Source organism: Doryrhamphus excisus, linkage group LG20 (assembly GCF_037039965.1).
Source record: "Doryrhamphus excisus strain RoL-2023G ecotype Guam linkage group LG20, RoL_Dexc_Guam_v1.1, whole genome shotgun sequence".
In the NCBI taxonomy this organism is placed as follows: Eukaryota; Metazoa; Chordata; class Actinopteri; order Syngnathiformes; family Syngnathidae; genus Doryrhamphus; species Doryrhamphus excisus.
In genome coordinates, this window is record NC_136376.1 from 1144402 (window position 1) to 1157592 (window position 13191).

Below are 13191 nucleotides of genomic sequence, written 5' to 3' on the forward strand. Positions count from 1 at the left end.
AAAGTTCACATCCAGTCGACTTTACCACGAAAGTGATTATATCTCCACTGGTGTCTGCCTCTAAAGGTTATATTTAAACTTGCAGTAGTTAAACATTGATATCGACATGGGCAAAGTTCACCTGCTCCGCTGCTTTGTCTTGCATAGTGGATGTAAAGGAGGTCGGCTTGACGGAAACGTTTCTGTAATGTGCCAGTAAGCTTTTTAAAACAAATATAAAGTATATATTTCTTCTTACATCGTCGAGTGTATTACAATCAAGGTAATGGTCAAGTCAAGGTAGATGCAACGCAACGGAAGTCCCGCCTTTGTGAAGCCCATTGGCTCTTCTATCCAATCGTAAAGCCGGTAAGTGTCCCTCGAGCCAATGGGATGAAACCAGGAAGTAATCGCACAACAGGGAGAGAAAACATTCGTTTATTATTTCTAACAGCCGTGGCAACATGTTATAAACGAGTTTGCTTTAAAACATCAGTTCTTGTATCATTACAAAAATATAGACGTTACTTACATCTGGACGTTTAGAAGTTAAACATCGGGCAAAGTTCAGACGCTATGCTGCTAGCATGATGGAGGTAAAAGACGCGGAGAGGTGTTGCTGTGTTGTGACTTTAACGGAAGCTTTTTCCACCAAAGTACACGTAAGCTTTAGTGGTATTCTCATTCAACCCGGAGCGGTAATATGCACCGGCCTCCCGTTTTTTCGTTTCATTGCCGACGAAAAGCCCTCACATGTAAAACACCGGTGTCTGTTTCGTCACAACTTCCGGGAAACACTTCAAATCAGCCTTACGTTTCCGTGGAGGCGTCGCTTGGAGGCTAATCCATGCAGACTGAACCAAGCGTGTCCACCTACCAGAGGCACAACACAGCAATACGAAGCTGAGTTGCAAATGCTGGTCAACTGCTTGGAGTTCAAACAGGCTTTCCAGGCGGTTTTCCAGGAGGCTGACAGGTGGCGTTTCCATAGCGACGAGGACGATGAGCTGATCCAAGACGCCGACTACCTCAGCTGGTTCGCAGTACTCAAGACTGGCAAGCACCTAAATCCGAGTGCCGCCTCCTGGGAGAGGAGCTCATGCCTTCAGAAAGGCTCACCAGTCCTGGCATGCGGGTCGCCGTTTGGTTCTCTGTGCGTGGACCTCTTCATCAGCACCATCAGCAGAGGCATCATCAGCAACCTCGCAGGAGAGGACAACGCCGTCATCCTCACAGACGCCCGCTGCGTACCGGGCACAGAAGGCGGCGGCCTGTTTGCGCTGAAAGACTCGGGCCGCCTGCACCTCATCGGGATGATCGTGTCGCCGCTTGGCTGGAAGGCCAACGAGTGGATCGGCCTCACGCTTGTCTGCTCAGTCCAGCTGATCTTCAGGAACATGATCCGATGCGCTGACGCTCAAGATCCGCTCCGAGATGCATGGCTTCATCCCGCCGAGGTCCTCCCGACTCCGGAGTCCACCACTGGTCCGTACCCGCTCGTGTGCTTGGTGGACAGCGGGCAGCAGTGGGGCTCGGGGGTGCTTGTGACCTCTGACCTGGTTCTGACCTGCCGACACGTAGTCAACGGGAAGTCCGCCGTCGCAATGAAGTTCCACCACAGGGACAGGTAACGATACATGTTGACGATATACTTATAACCTCTAAGACCGGCCTCCAGAAATAATCCGTTTCAGGGTCAAACTGTCACCATCATAAAACCTTTATTAAGTGTACAGACAGTCTTCGAAGTAATATTCTAACATTTTAGTATAAGAAATGTCAGTTACTGTTTCATGATTGAATACATTTTTTTTGTTTGTTTCTTTTGGCCTTTTCCTGATTACGGAGTCGCCACAGCGAATAAAAATCGCTAGTTGAAATAAAGTACAAATAAATGGCATTCAGAAGACTCATTCAAATATGTTATGATGGCATGTAGTATTCCACACATGTCACTAGGTGTACTGTACTAGTACTGTACAGAACAGGAAGTTAAAGTAACAAGAAACTCTACCAATACTAATATTTGTGAGCTTATGTCTTATTTAATGTCTTATTTCCTCATTATGTTTACAATATTGGCTAAGAGGAGTATAAAGGTGACTGTAGGTGGCGTATTTCATCTCTAGAGGGATGTAATTATTAAAAAAAATGAATTTAGAGGGTGGTTTCTATGCTCTAACTATGAATAATAGTACATAATAGTAATCATTATGATTATAAATATTCCATTTACGAAAAGCACTCATCGCAGTTTGGTCAGCGGTAAATGAGGGATGTTTTGTTTTGTTTTGTTTTGTTGTTCCAGAGTCCTCCATAGTGTAGGTGATGTCATCTTTTCCACAAAAGCATCGTCATCCTACGACGTCGCCGTGGTCCAGTTGAGAGAACCCGTCCCGGACGCCATAGTCCCTCGGATGGCTCAGAAGTTCCACCCAGGTTCAAGTCCACGTCCGTTTCAAGACCCGCTGGACCTCTCATTGACATTCAGGTGTTCCCTCACAGGCGAAAGTCTGCTGGTGGTGGGTTACGGCGGCTTGGGTCGCAGGTGCGGCCCGTCCTGGACATGCGGCATCCTCTCCAAGGTCATCAGCCTCCACCATCAGCCGGTCATGCTTCAGACCACGTGTGCAGTGCAAGCTGGGGCCAGCGGGGGCGCCGTGGTGCGGGCATCCTCCGGCGAGTTGCTCGGTGAGAAACGGAGTCGCCCCGTCTGGTTTTTTTTTTTTTTTTTTTCGAAAAGAAGGTTAACACGACGGCTTGTTTTTGAAGGCATCGTATCCAGCAACACGAGAGACACGGCCGCCGAAGTCACCTACCCGCACCTCAACTTCTGCATCCCGGTCACCGTCCTGCAGGGAATGTTACGCTGGTTTCATCAGCAGGGCGACGTGACGGCGTTTAAAGCGCTGGACACCACAGAGGAAGAAGTCAGAAGGGTGTGGAGGCTGCAACACGCGCAGAGTAAACTGTAGGCGGCGCTGCGTCGGGCCGAAAAAGGTAGGATGCTCAAAAGGAAGAAGTTTGGACTTCTGGCTTATAAAGTTGCCGCAAGTTTGGGTTTTTTCGCTGAGCTGTAAAAGCGTCAGCGAGTAATTGGCTGACAGGTTGCCGCTAGTGATTGGTCCCATTGGGCGGCGGCGTTGAGATCCACGAGACATCTGTTAGGTTGCGTCATCCACAGCCAACGCGTTCAATGTTTCATCCATCGTCGCACCTTCGGGTTTAACACTTTTAAAATAACAACTGTGACCACCTGAGCATACTGTACAGTACACCTGAACATACTGTACAGTACCCTGCAGGTCGACACCTTTGATGCTAGCTGTAGCGTTCTTTATAATAATAATAATAATAATAATAGTTTATTTGTATAGTGCTTTTCAGAGTACTCAGACGCTTTACAGTAGAGAAAATGAAATAAAAATAGAGTTGAGTAAAAAACTGAGTAAAAGATGCATTAAAATACAATATTGCTACATGCACCCAAGAAGGAAGTTACGCTAATACTTCAAATGTTACCATGGATGTGCCTGCACGTTACTACACGCTCATGGCACGGACGGAAAACCTTGTTTTTAGAATTTTTTTTTTCCAGCATTCATTCATTTTCTACCGCTTTTTCCTCACAAGGGTCGCGGGGGGTGCTGGAGCCTATCCCAGCTGTCTTTGGGTACACCCTGGACTGGTGGCCAGCCAATCACAGGGCACATATAGACAAACAACCATTCACACTCACAACAATTCGCTAATTAACTTAGCATGTTTTTGGAATGTGGGAGGAAACCGGAGTACCCGGAGAAAACCCCCGCATGCACGGGGAGAACATGCAAACTCCACACAGAGATGGCAGAGGGTGGAATTGAACCCTGGTCTCCTAGCTGTGAGGTCTGCGCACTAACCACTCGCCCGCCGTGGAGCCCGAAAGCGTGAGAACGCCACACAGAGAGCCAGGAAGGTACCATGTTTATCACTTTTTATTAAACACAACAACCCATCCACATGATGATACGATGCACACTTGCCACCTAAGAACAGGGTCTGGCTCGCCCACGGAGGCCTCGGTCGAGGGGCGTGTCCCGGTACACACAGTAGAGTAATTAGTATTTACAGGCTAGCGTGACGCGTGAGGAACTTTTCCAAGTCAAGAATGAGACGGGCACGACTGCCACACATGAGCTGAAGCGCACGAGGCGAGGACGGCGGAGTCCAAAAGGGGGCTTTCCCGGGTCCTCTGCATCCTAAAACCTAATCTAAGTCGAGAAAGGAGAGATCGTTTGAAACTACTTGCTGCCGAAAGTCTCCATGAAGCCAGCGAGAGAACAGCTCAAAGAGGTCAAAGGACGTACGAGAGAATAGAAGAAAGATTCACAAATGAATGACATGGGTGATATGTTCCCTTCCACTACATCCCTGCTACCTTGGTCTCCTCTCCTCCTTGGACACGTCGCCTCCTTGAGACCTTCCTGGCAGGATCTTCTTTGTTTGCGTGTTTGGAAGATGGGGATGCGGTCGGAGAGAGGCGTGTCTCCTCTTACCAGATGTAACCCTCGTCATCCACCTCTCCCTCCTCCTCCTCCGCCTCCTCCGCCGTCTCCTCGCCTCCTTTCTCCTCCTCGTCTTCCCATCCCACCGCGCTGCCGGAGTCGCCGGAATAGGCCGCTTCGTCGTCTGCGAACGGAGGGACGCGACATTAGGTACGCCTGCTGATCGGATACGACCCATGAACACGTGCTACAGTATACTGTATATCTTTATGGATGCAGTACACACTGATAGTACAGTATACTGTATATCTTTATGGATGCAGTACACACTGATAGTACAGTATACTGTATATCCTTATAACTGCATTACTACTGTATGATGATACAGTATACTGTATATCTTTATGGATGCAGTACACACTGATAGTACAGTATACTGTATATCCTTATGGATGCAGTACACACTGATAGTACAGTATACTGTATATCTTTATGGATGCAGTACACACTGATAGTACAGTATACTGTATATCTTTATGGATGCAGTACACACTGATAGTACAGTATACTGTATATCTTTATGGATGCATATTTTTGTTTATTGTTGGCCATTTTTATATTAGAAAGCAATGCCATGCCGTGGAGTACCTTCTACAGTACATCATATACTGTATGTACATAATGTATGATCATGTTGAATAGGAAATGGGAATATACAGTATACGATATTGTAATTATGATTTTAATACTGTATTATTGCTTCATGAATTGTTAAACGCCACAAGGGAAGAAATATATCATGTAATATAAAACTATTTTTGTGGAGGTACGTGTTTTTTCATCATATTTTAGGAAACCAATCTTGCAGTAGTGGAATAAGAATATGAATTATGGGATGTATGATGTATGGAAATATTAGGGCTGCATCAAGATTACGTGACAAGATTTGTCATTCAGAAAAAAAATGTCTGGTGAGCCTGGGATGATGATGATGATGATGATGATGATGATGAGCGAGTGAGGGTGTTCACTCTGCGTTGCTTTCAGCACCTTGGTACGTTTGCTCCATAGAACAAGGGCATGAACAGAGTGAGCCTTTATCGAGTGCAGCATAGTGTAACCTAGCGGAGATTAAATGAGTAATGCAGTACATTGTAATATATATATATATTTTCATTGTCATGTAAAAACTTGGCCTGGTCTTTTCTGGTAGACCGGTCTGGCGTACGGTCGCCGCCGGTGGCGTTTTAGCGGATGCCATGAGACGGCGTCCGCAGTCGCGTGCGTTATTGCATTCCATTCTCTCCAGCCTCGTCCTCCAGTCAACTTTGAAGAAGTTTGGCTAATGAGAAATGTCGCTATCGCAGGCAGAAGGACGGCGGAACGAGGGAGCAAAGTTTGACTTTGTCCCGACTTCAATTTGTTCCTGTGGCGGGAACAGTTCTTATCAGGGGACGATTCCGTCTAAGCAGGGAAGTCATTTATCCCGGGAGGACTTTCCTCTCGCTGACAAGCTTTACCATGCAAATGAGCGCACGATGCACGAGTCAGATTGGGGGTTAGGGGGGGTGAGGGGGGGGTTGACGAAACTCACCGCAATCTGGTTTGCCACGAATCCTGGAGCCGGCCACTTCTCCACCGTATTGATCCACGCACCAACACTCTCCCCTGTCACACTGCAGCTTCCTGTAGAAGCCGTCCTCATCGCAGTTGGGGATGAAGCGACCTGACGCACACACACACACACACACACACACGCATGTACATATTCATATACATATTTACATATTCATGATAATCATGTTCCATATGTACATATTTCTATTCATGGGTTATTGCAACATATGCTGCATGCATCACACTGGGAGGTGTGTGTGTGTGTGTGTCGTGTTAATGGGATATGTTCTTCTGTGTGTAGAAACAAATGCTGGTTGACGACCACAATGTATCCCACCAGACATCCTCTAGTTGATGTCATTTTTCTCCGAATATTAACACCATTTTCCAGTAAAATTACAATATTTCTACTACTACTACTACTACTACTCATCCCTCTAAATCAGGGGTGGGCAAACTTTTTGACTAGCGGGCCGCATTGATATGACAAAATTTACGGGGGGGGGGCAGACTATATATTTTACACGTAACAGTCCACCTGGTATTATTGTATCTGTAAAATTGTCATGCAATCTGCTATTATTATTTTATATTTTATATTTATATTTAAATATTTTAAAATAATAATTATATTATTATGTAAAATATGCAAATATAACAATAATATTATATATAATATAATAATTAGCATTAATATAATTATAATAATCATAATAGTTCTAATAATAATTATAATAATCTAATAATAATAATTATAATAATAATTATTATTATGTGCTTGTGTCCCTTTTTTCAGGAGCACTTTGTAAACAACAGACCATGTCAAAAAACAAAATTGATAAAACCATCAAAAGGTTGGCTCAGGCCATGATGCCAGGTTGTATGTTGAGTTTAAATGAAATACTTTGGAAAGATTGGGCGGGCCGTATTCAAACACTTGGCGGGCCGGATGTGGCCCCCGGGCCGTAGTTTGCCCACCCCTGCTCTAAATACTCTGTTAATACTGTTAACAAAGAAGCAATGTGGCAACTCTCCACTAATGCGTTTCACTACAGAGCAATATGGAGGTTTGAAAACGGCCACCAGGGGGCAGAAGGAGCTCCGATACCTTTCAGTGGAAGTCCTCCTTATTTGGTGCTTATTCTTTATTATTCATGAGAGCCAATAAGACAAATATGAATGAAAAAAGTGGCTGCTACGTTTCAAAACTGAAAGCGGGTCTGGCAGTCTAGACCCCGGCCCCCCCCCCATCCCCGTTGTCCTTGCAGAATCCTGACTCAGAGCCCAGTCAGCCAGCTAAAAACTGCAGCGCATATACACGTCCAAATACACACACATACTCACGTGGACACTTACACACACATTTACACACACTCTGGGCGGCTGGTACCGCCACCGTGTCCAATCCTAATCCATAAACCCGATCCAGACCTAATCCTGGTCTCTGTCGGGGATCTGCTCCATTAGAACCCTCAGCCAATAAAGACGGATTCTATCCTTTTAGGTATTGATATTTTTCCAACGTAAACGTACTCACCAAACTTTCTCTTCCCGCCGTCCAACACTTGGATCCTCTCCAGCTCCGTCAGGCAGGGGGGCTCTGGGGGCAAACACAGGACGCATGGACTCATCCAGCAGACGTTTTTAGGTGCATTGGGATTATAGTACTACTTTTTATAATACCGGGATGTTTTCCTGTAATCTTATCCCTTTTTTATGAAATATTGTCTCCTTGGAAATGTACTACATTGGTTTGTTATCATTTCTGCTGCTTGCTTTTCTCCGAAAATGACAATTGTAATTTTACTGACGTCTTCGTTAATACTAGACCTTCATTTTAGTTGTACTTGTTTTGTTTTCTATTACCATTTTATTTCTGAATATTAATAATGAAGGATTTTATTTACATATTTATGTACATAATTTTTATTACATTTTTCTTGTAATATATTAGTATTTTATATTAGTAATATGATAGTATTTTTTATAATTTTTTTGATTATTTAATTTAGTTTTCCTAGATAAACTTTATTTTCTCAGTACATTACAACTTTATTCTAGTGGAAACATAACGTCATAACGATTTTATCTTCACACGATTTTTCCTTCTAATTATATTTAGATATATTATATCTATATTATACATATTTATTTATATTCATATACACTGTATATAATAAATAGTGATTATCATTTTAAACTATTTTAATTATCTTAATTAATACAAATCTAATAATTCAGAAAAATGCTGACTTATTTTCTTGCCATATTAATACTTGCCACATTTATTCTCCAAAACGTTTTTTCTCCCTCCTAAAATTCAGATGTTATTTTTCCTATTTTTCCAACTTTATTCTCCCGACATAGTAAATTGACTTCATATTTTTATTTGATGACAGATATTGTTCCTCCTAATTCTAAGCCTATGATGATGATGATGATGATGGTATATTTCTTAGCGGCTGAAATCAAACGTGAGCTCCAGCAATTCCGCCTAGCAACAAGTGAGCAGCGTGTTGTGTTGCCGGGCGAAGGCGAGGAAGCAGAATATTCTATTGAAGTGACAGGAGCTTAGAAGCGAGTCCCAGCAGCTGCTGGTGGATCTCTGAGAGCTTTGGGAGAACAAGGCTGCCAGCAAGCCAAGATGATGCTCCTCATTTCCACCCCAGGGGAAGCGCAGGATGATATATGGTATGGAGAGCAGGAGGAGGAGGAGATGATAAATGGAGACAAGGAGGAGGAAACCACCACGCACTCCAGATGCCACCATCCTCCATCCTTGACGTGTGAAGGCGGGCACTCACTCTCTCTCCAGAAGCACAGGCACCACTCGGCCGTGGACACCTTGCCGTCCTTGTAGGAGTCGCAGGAGTTGAAGAAGGGGCGGATGCAGATCTCGTACTTGTCCAGGTTGATGGCGGCCAGCTCGGCCTGGTCCAGGTACAGGTCTCCGTTGGTGTCCAGCTTGGAGAACATCCAGCCGATGGAGTCCTTGCAGCTGGCCACCAGGCTCCTGTCCAGCACTGAACACGCACACGTGCATGTGCACGTGCACACACACACACGCTCGTATCAGCCGGCTGGACCATCAAGACCTTCTTTTGCTTTGGAGGACAAATATAAAGATGCTAACGCTGGAAATGAGCCATAACATCATTCTATGGTAATTATTGTCATATTCCGACTTCATTCTCATAAAAGTTATTACAACTTTTTATGTCATCATTACGACTTATGTTAGAAATGTGACCTTTTCTCATCATTTTAGGTTTTTTATCTTGGAATTATGTCAACATTTTTAGTCATAATTCTGTCTCAATTTTTCTCCTTTTTTTATGTTGTCATTTTTGACTTTTTGTTTAATAATTTTACCTTTTTATCTCATGAATTTGACTTTGTATCTCAATGACTTATCTCATAATTGACTTTTTCTCTTGTCATAACTTAAACTTTGTATCTTACAATTATGACTTTTCTGTCAGAATTCAGCTCATAAACTTGACTTTTTATCACATAAATTTGATTTTTTGTCTCAATTTTGACTTTTTATCTCACAATTATGACTTTTTATCTCATAATTATGACTTTTTATCTCATAATTGACTTTTTCCATCGTCATAACTTCAACTTTGTATCTTACAATTATGACTTTTATGTCATAATTCAGCTCATAAACTTGACTTTTTATCACATGAATTTGATTTTTTTGTCTCAATTTTGACTTTTTATCTCAGAATTATGACTTTTTCCATCGTCATAACTTCAACTTTGTATCTTACAATTATGACTTTTATGTCATAATTCATCTCATAAACTTGACTTTTTATCTCATGAATTTGACTTTTTGTCTCAATTTTTACTTTATATCTCATAATTATGACTTTTTATCTCATAATGTGGACTCTTTATGTCAGTGGTGGAAACGGGCTTCCATACTTTACTCTTAAAACTACTAGTTTCGCATTTTTACGCCTTAAATATGAAAAATAAATGAATCTGCGCCATTAATTCTGCCTAGCAACAAGCGACGAGACATGAAGACAGTAGTAGTACCAGTAGCAGTAATAATAGCAGTAGTAGTAGTAGTAGCAGCAGTATTAGCAGCAGCCACCTGACAGGGCGTTTTTGGCTCCATGCTTGCCGTAGTAGCAGTAGTAGTAGCAGTAGCAGTAGTAGTAGTAGTAATAATAGTAGCAGTAATAATACTAGCAGTAGTAGTAGTAGTAGTAGTAGCAGTATCAGCAGCAGCCACCTGACGGGGCGTTTTTGGCTCCATGCTTGCCGCCGCTGTTGTTCTGCTTGGCGTTGCTCTGCAGGAGCTGGAACCAGTCCCGGAGACGCTCGCCCAGGTCAGCCAGGTCCTGTCCAGTGCAGGTCTCTGGGGGCGGGCGTCACAGTGAGACCGGGAAGGCGGCGTGCGCGACATCGCGTTCATCGTCTTCAATCCAGACGCTCCTTACCGCGTTTGCTGTCCTTGGCGGCGGGCGCCGAGGTGGAACACGGACAGAGACCCGAACACTTGAGGGTCAGCTCCTTGCCCGTCAGACATGCCTGCTGCTCCAGCTTGCACTGCACAACACACATACACACAAACACACACAGACACACACACACACAGACACACACACACACAACGTGGGCAAGGGCGCGGGAAGGTGAAGCGGGATGACTTATTGTAGCGACGCCATTGAAATATTCATGAGGGTGGCGACTGAACGACTGATTGGGCCCAAGTCCAATCCAGCCTTCACCTGCACAAGGTCAGCGAGTATAGAAATCAATAACGCACCCCCCCCCCCCACAGTCTACATGTTTGTCGCCCCGTGAGAAAGTTCCCACGGTGTTCCTCATCCACTTGGGGCCTATTTTCTTCGAATATTAATCATATTAAAAATGGATTTCAGAAGAATATTTTTTGTTTGGTTTTATTTAAATAAAAATTTGGGGCTTGGAAAATGACTTTTTTTTAACCTAACATTAAACCTCAACGCTTGGAAAATTTAAAATATTTTAAAATCGGGGAAAAAATACTTATTCTTATTTTATTCGGGTAAAATTATGACTTCATCCTGCAAAATTACAAAAGAGAAAATTCTAATTTTAGGATATTTCCTCTTACAATATTAAATTCATGCCATAAAAGTATTTTTTCTTGTCGTTTGATGTTTATTATTATTATTATTAAACATTTTGAGTTTGTAAAAGGACATTTTTTCTACCTAACATTAAAACTTAACTGTGGTAAAATTCCACTTTTCCTCATTAAATCATAATTTTACCCTCTAACTTTTTCTTGTAAAATGACAGGAGAAAATAAAATTACAAAAATAAAATTATGGAATTGTGACTTATAATTGACTTTCTTTTTCTTGTGAATTATGTCTTTTTTCTTGTAACATTCCAGCTTTGTTGTTTGTTGAACGACTCGTATTCCATCCAAGATGGCCTCACTGTGGACCACCATGACGAGTCCACCACTGAAACCAGTACTGATCTTGTCTTATTGAGTTAAGGTAAATAAATACGAGGAAGGTAATACGGCGTCATCAAAGTCAGCGTATTCGTGTACGGGCGTACCTTGGAGGCGTAGTTGTGTCCATCGGATCCGCACACGGGTCCCGTAGAGGAGATGGGACATGGCTGGCAGTCGCCGTTGGACGACCTGAGAGCAGGTTGCTTGAGTCTGCCAGACCACACACACACATGAACACACGCGCACACACACACACACACACACACACGTCAGCCACCAAACTGATAGGAAATGACTCTCCAGGTGTCTCGTGTTCGCTCACCTGTGCTCCAGCTTCTTCCGGTTGATGCACACGGCCCTCTGGTAGCCCTGGGCGATGCACACCTTATGGGTGCTGCACTTCACCTTCTGGCAGGGATCCTTGGTGGTGTCCACGTCTAGGAATCACACCCAACAACACCAGCGTGACTTTGGTGCCATGCCAAGCCAAGCCAAGCCATGCCATGCCATGCCATGCCATGCCACGCCAGGAATGAGAGCACCAGTAAACATCCATCACGCCGCATCCCACCACAAACATCCGCTCCCCGCCACGGGCTCGTGTTAACTTAACAGGCTTCCACGGATTAAAGCGGCGCCTGCAACCGTGACGTTTCTATAGCAACAGGCGCTCGGCGGTCCAGCAGTCGTTTCTGGGCTGTGCTGTGATTTGCAGCTCAATCTGGCGTTCGCCGTGAGACCGTCGGCGTTGCTGCCTTCAGGACTTTTGTCTTTGGTTCGTTGCTGCTGACGTGCGTCTTCCGTCCTACATCCGCCCTACATATGTCCTACATCCATCCTACATCCGTCTTACATCCGTCCTACATACGCCCTACATCCGTCCTACCTCTGTCTTACCTTCGTCTTACATCCACCCTACCTCCGTCTTGTATCTGTCCTACATCCGTCTTACATTCGTCCTACATACGCCCTACATACGTCCTACATCCGTCTTACATCCGTCCTACATACGCCCTACATCCGTCCTACCTCTGTCTTACCTTCGTCTTACATCCACCCTACCTCCGTCTTGTATCTGTCCTACATCCGTCTTACATCCGTCCTACATACGCCCTACATACGTCCTACCTCTGTCTTACCTTAGTCTTACATCCACCCTACCTCCGTCTTATATCTGTCCTACATCCGTCTTACATCCGTCCTACATACGCCCTACATACGTCCTACATCCGTCCTACCTCCACCCTACATCCGTCTTACATCCGTTCAGATCCTGATGATCTGAAACTTTTAAGCGTGACAAACATGCCAAAAACTAAGAAATTAGGAAGGGGGGCCAAGGGGCCAACAAGGTGCCAATTAGAGGCCAACAAGGGGCCAACGAGGGGGCTGACAAGGGGCCAAAAATAGGCCAAAAGGGGCCAAAAAGGGGCCAAAACTTTATATGTGCCATCCATTTCCAACGGTAACGGTAACTTCCCTCAATGCTAACATAACCCCCCCCCCCAGTGGTTCTTAAACGAGAAACTTGGGTACTTTGTTGTACTTTGGGGGGTAAAACGCTCTGCTGCTGTAGAGTTTGTGGAGGTTCAGTAGACATTCCACTGAAGCAGCTGATATTTAAATATAATAATC

The 13191-nt window shown here is 44.1% G+C and overlaps 2 protein-coding genes across 3 annotated transcripts in view; one reads left to right on the forward strand and one right to left on the reverse strand.

The window, feature by feature from the left end:
- On the forward strand, positions 1–6000 carry tysnd1 (trypsin like peroxisomal matrix peptidase 1). 2 transcript variants are annotated; one of them, XM_078787363.1, is made up of 4 exons: positions 1–1606; positions 2288–2424; positions 2485–2670; positions 2752–6000. In XM_078787363.1, exons 1-4 carry the CDS (start codon positions 567–569, stop codon positions 2952–2954), a joined length of 1566 nt encoding a protein of 521 aa, XP_078643489.1. In that variant the 5' UTR covers positions 1–566; the 3' UTR covers positions 2955–6000. The 2 variants fall into 2 exon arrangements, with proteins under 2 accessions (XP_078643489.1, XP_057914058.2); XM_058058075.2 differs by having other exon boundaries at positions 2288–2418.
- The window catches only part of spock2 (SPARC (osteonectin), cwcv and kazal like domains proteoglycan 2), a 25736-nt gene continuing 16483 nt past the window's right edge, over positions 3939–13191 (reverse strand). Inside the window, exons 3-10 of the mRNA XM_058059278.2 lie at positions 11879–11993; positions 11661–11766; positions 10544–10652; positions 10336–10461; positions 8888–9106; positions 7621–7683; positions 6061–6192; positions 3939–4650 (exon numbers count right to left, since the gene is read on the reverse strand). Of these exons, the coding sequence (XP_057915261.2) occupies positions 4514–4650; positions 6061–6192; positions 7621–7683; positions 8888–9106; positions 10336–10461; positions 10544–10652; positions 11661–11766; positions 11879–11993 (1007 nt within the window). The 3' untranslated portion in view covers positions 3939–4513. The remainder of the gene's footprint in view (positions 4651–6060; positions 6193–7620; positions 7684–8887; positions 9107–10335; positions 10462–10543; positions 10653–11660; positions 11767–11878; positions 11994–13191) is intronic.

Coding starts and splice junctions, on each gene's coding strand:
- tysnd1 (XM_078787363.1), top strand. CDS start 567: ATGATGGAGGTAAAAGACGCGGAGAGGTGTTGCTGTGTTGTGACTTTA. Junction 1,607..2,287: donor AAGTTCCACCACAGGGACAG/GTAACGATACAT, acceptor TTGTTGTTCCAG/AGTCCTCCATAGTGTAGGTG. Junction 2,425..2,484: donor GAAGTTCCACCCAGGTTCAA/GTCCACGTCCGT, acceptor GTTCCCTCACAG/GCGAAAGTCTGCTGGTGGTG.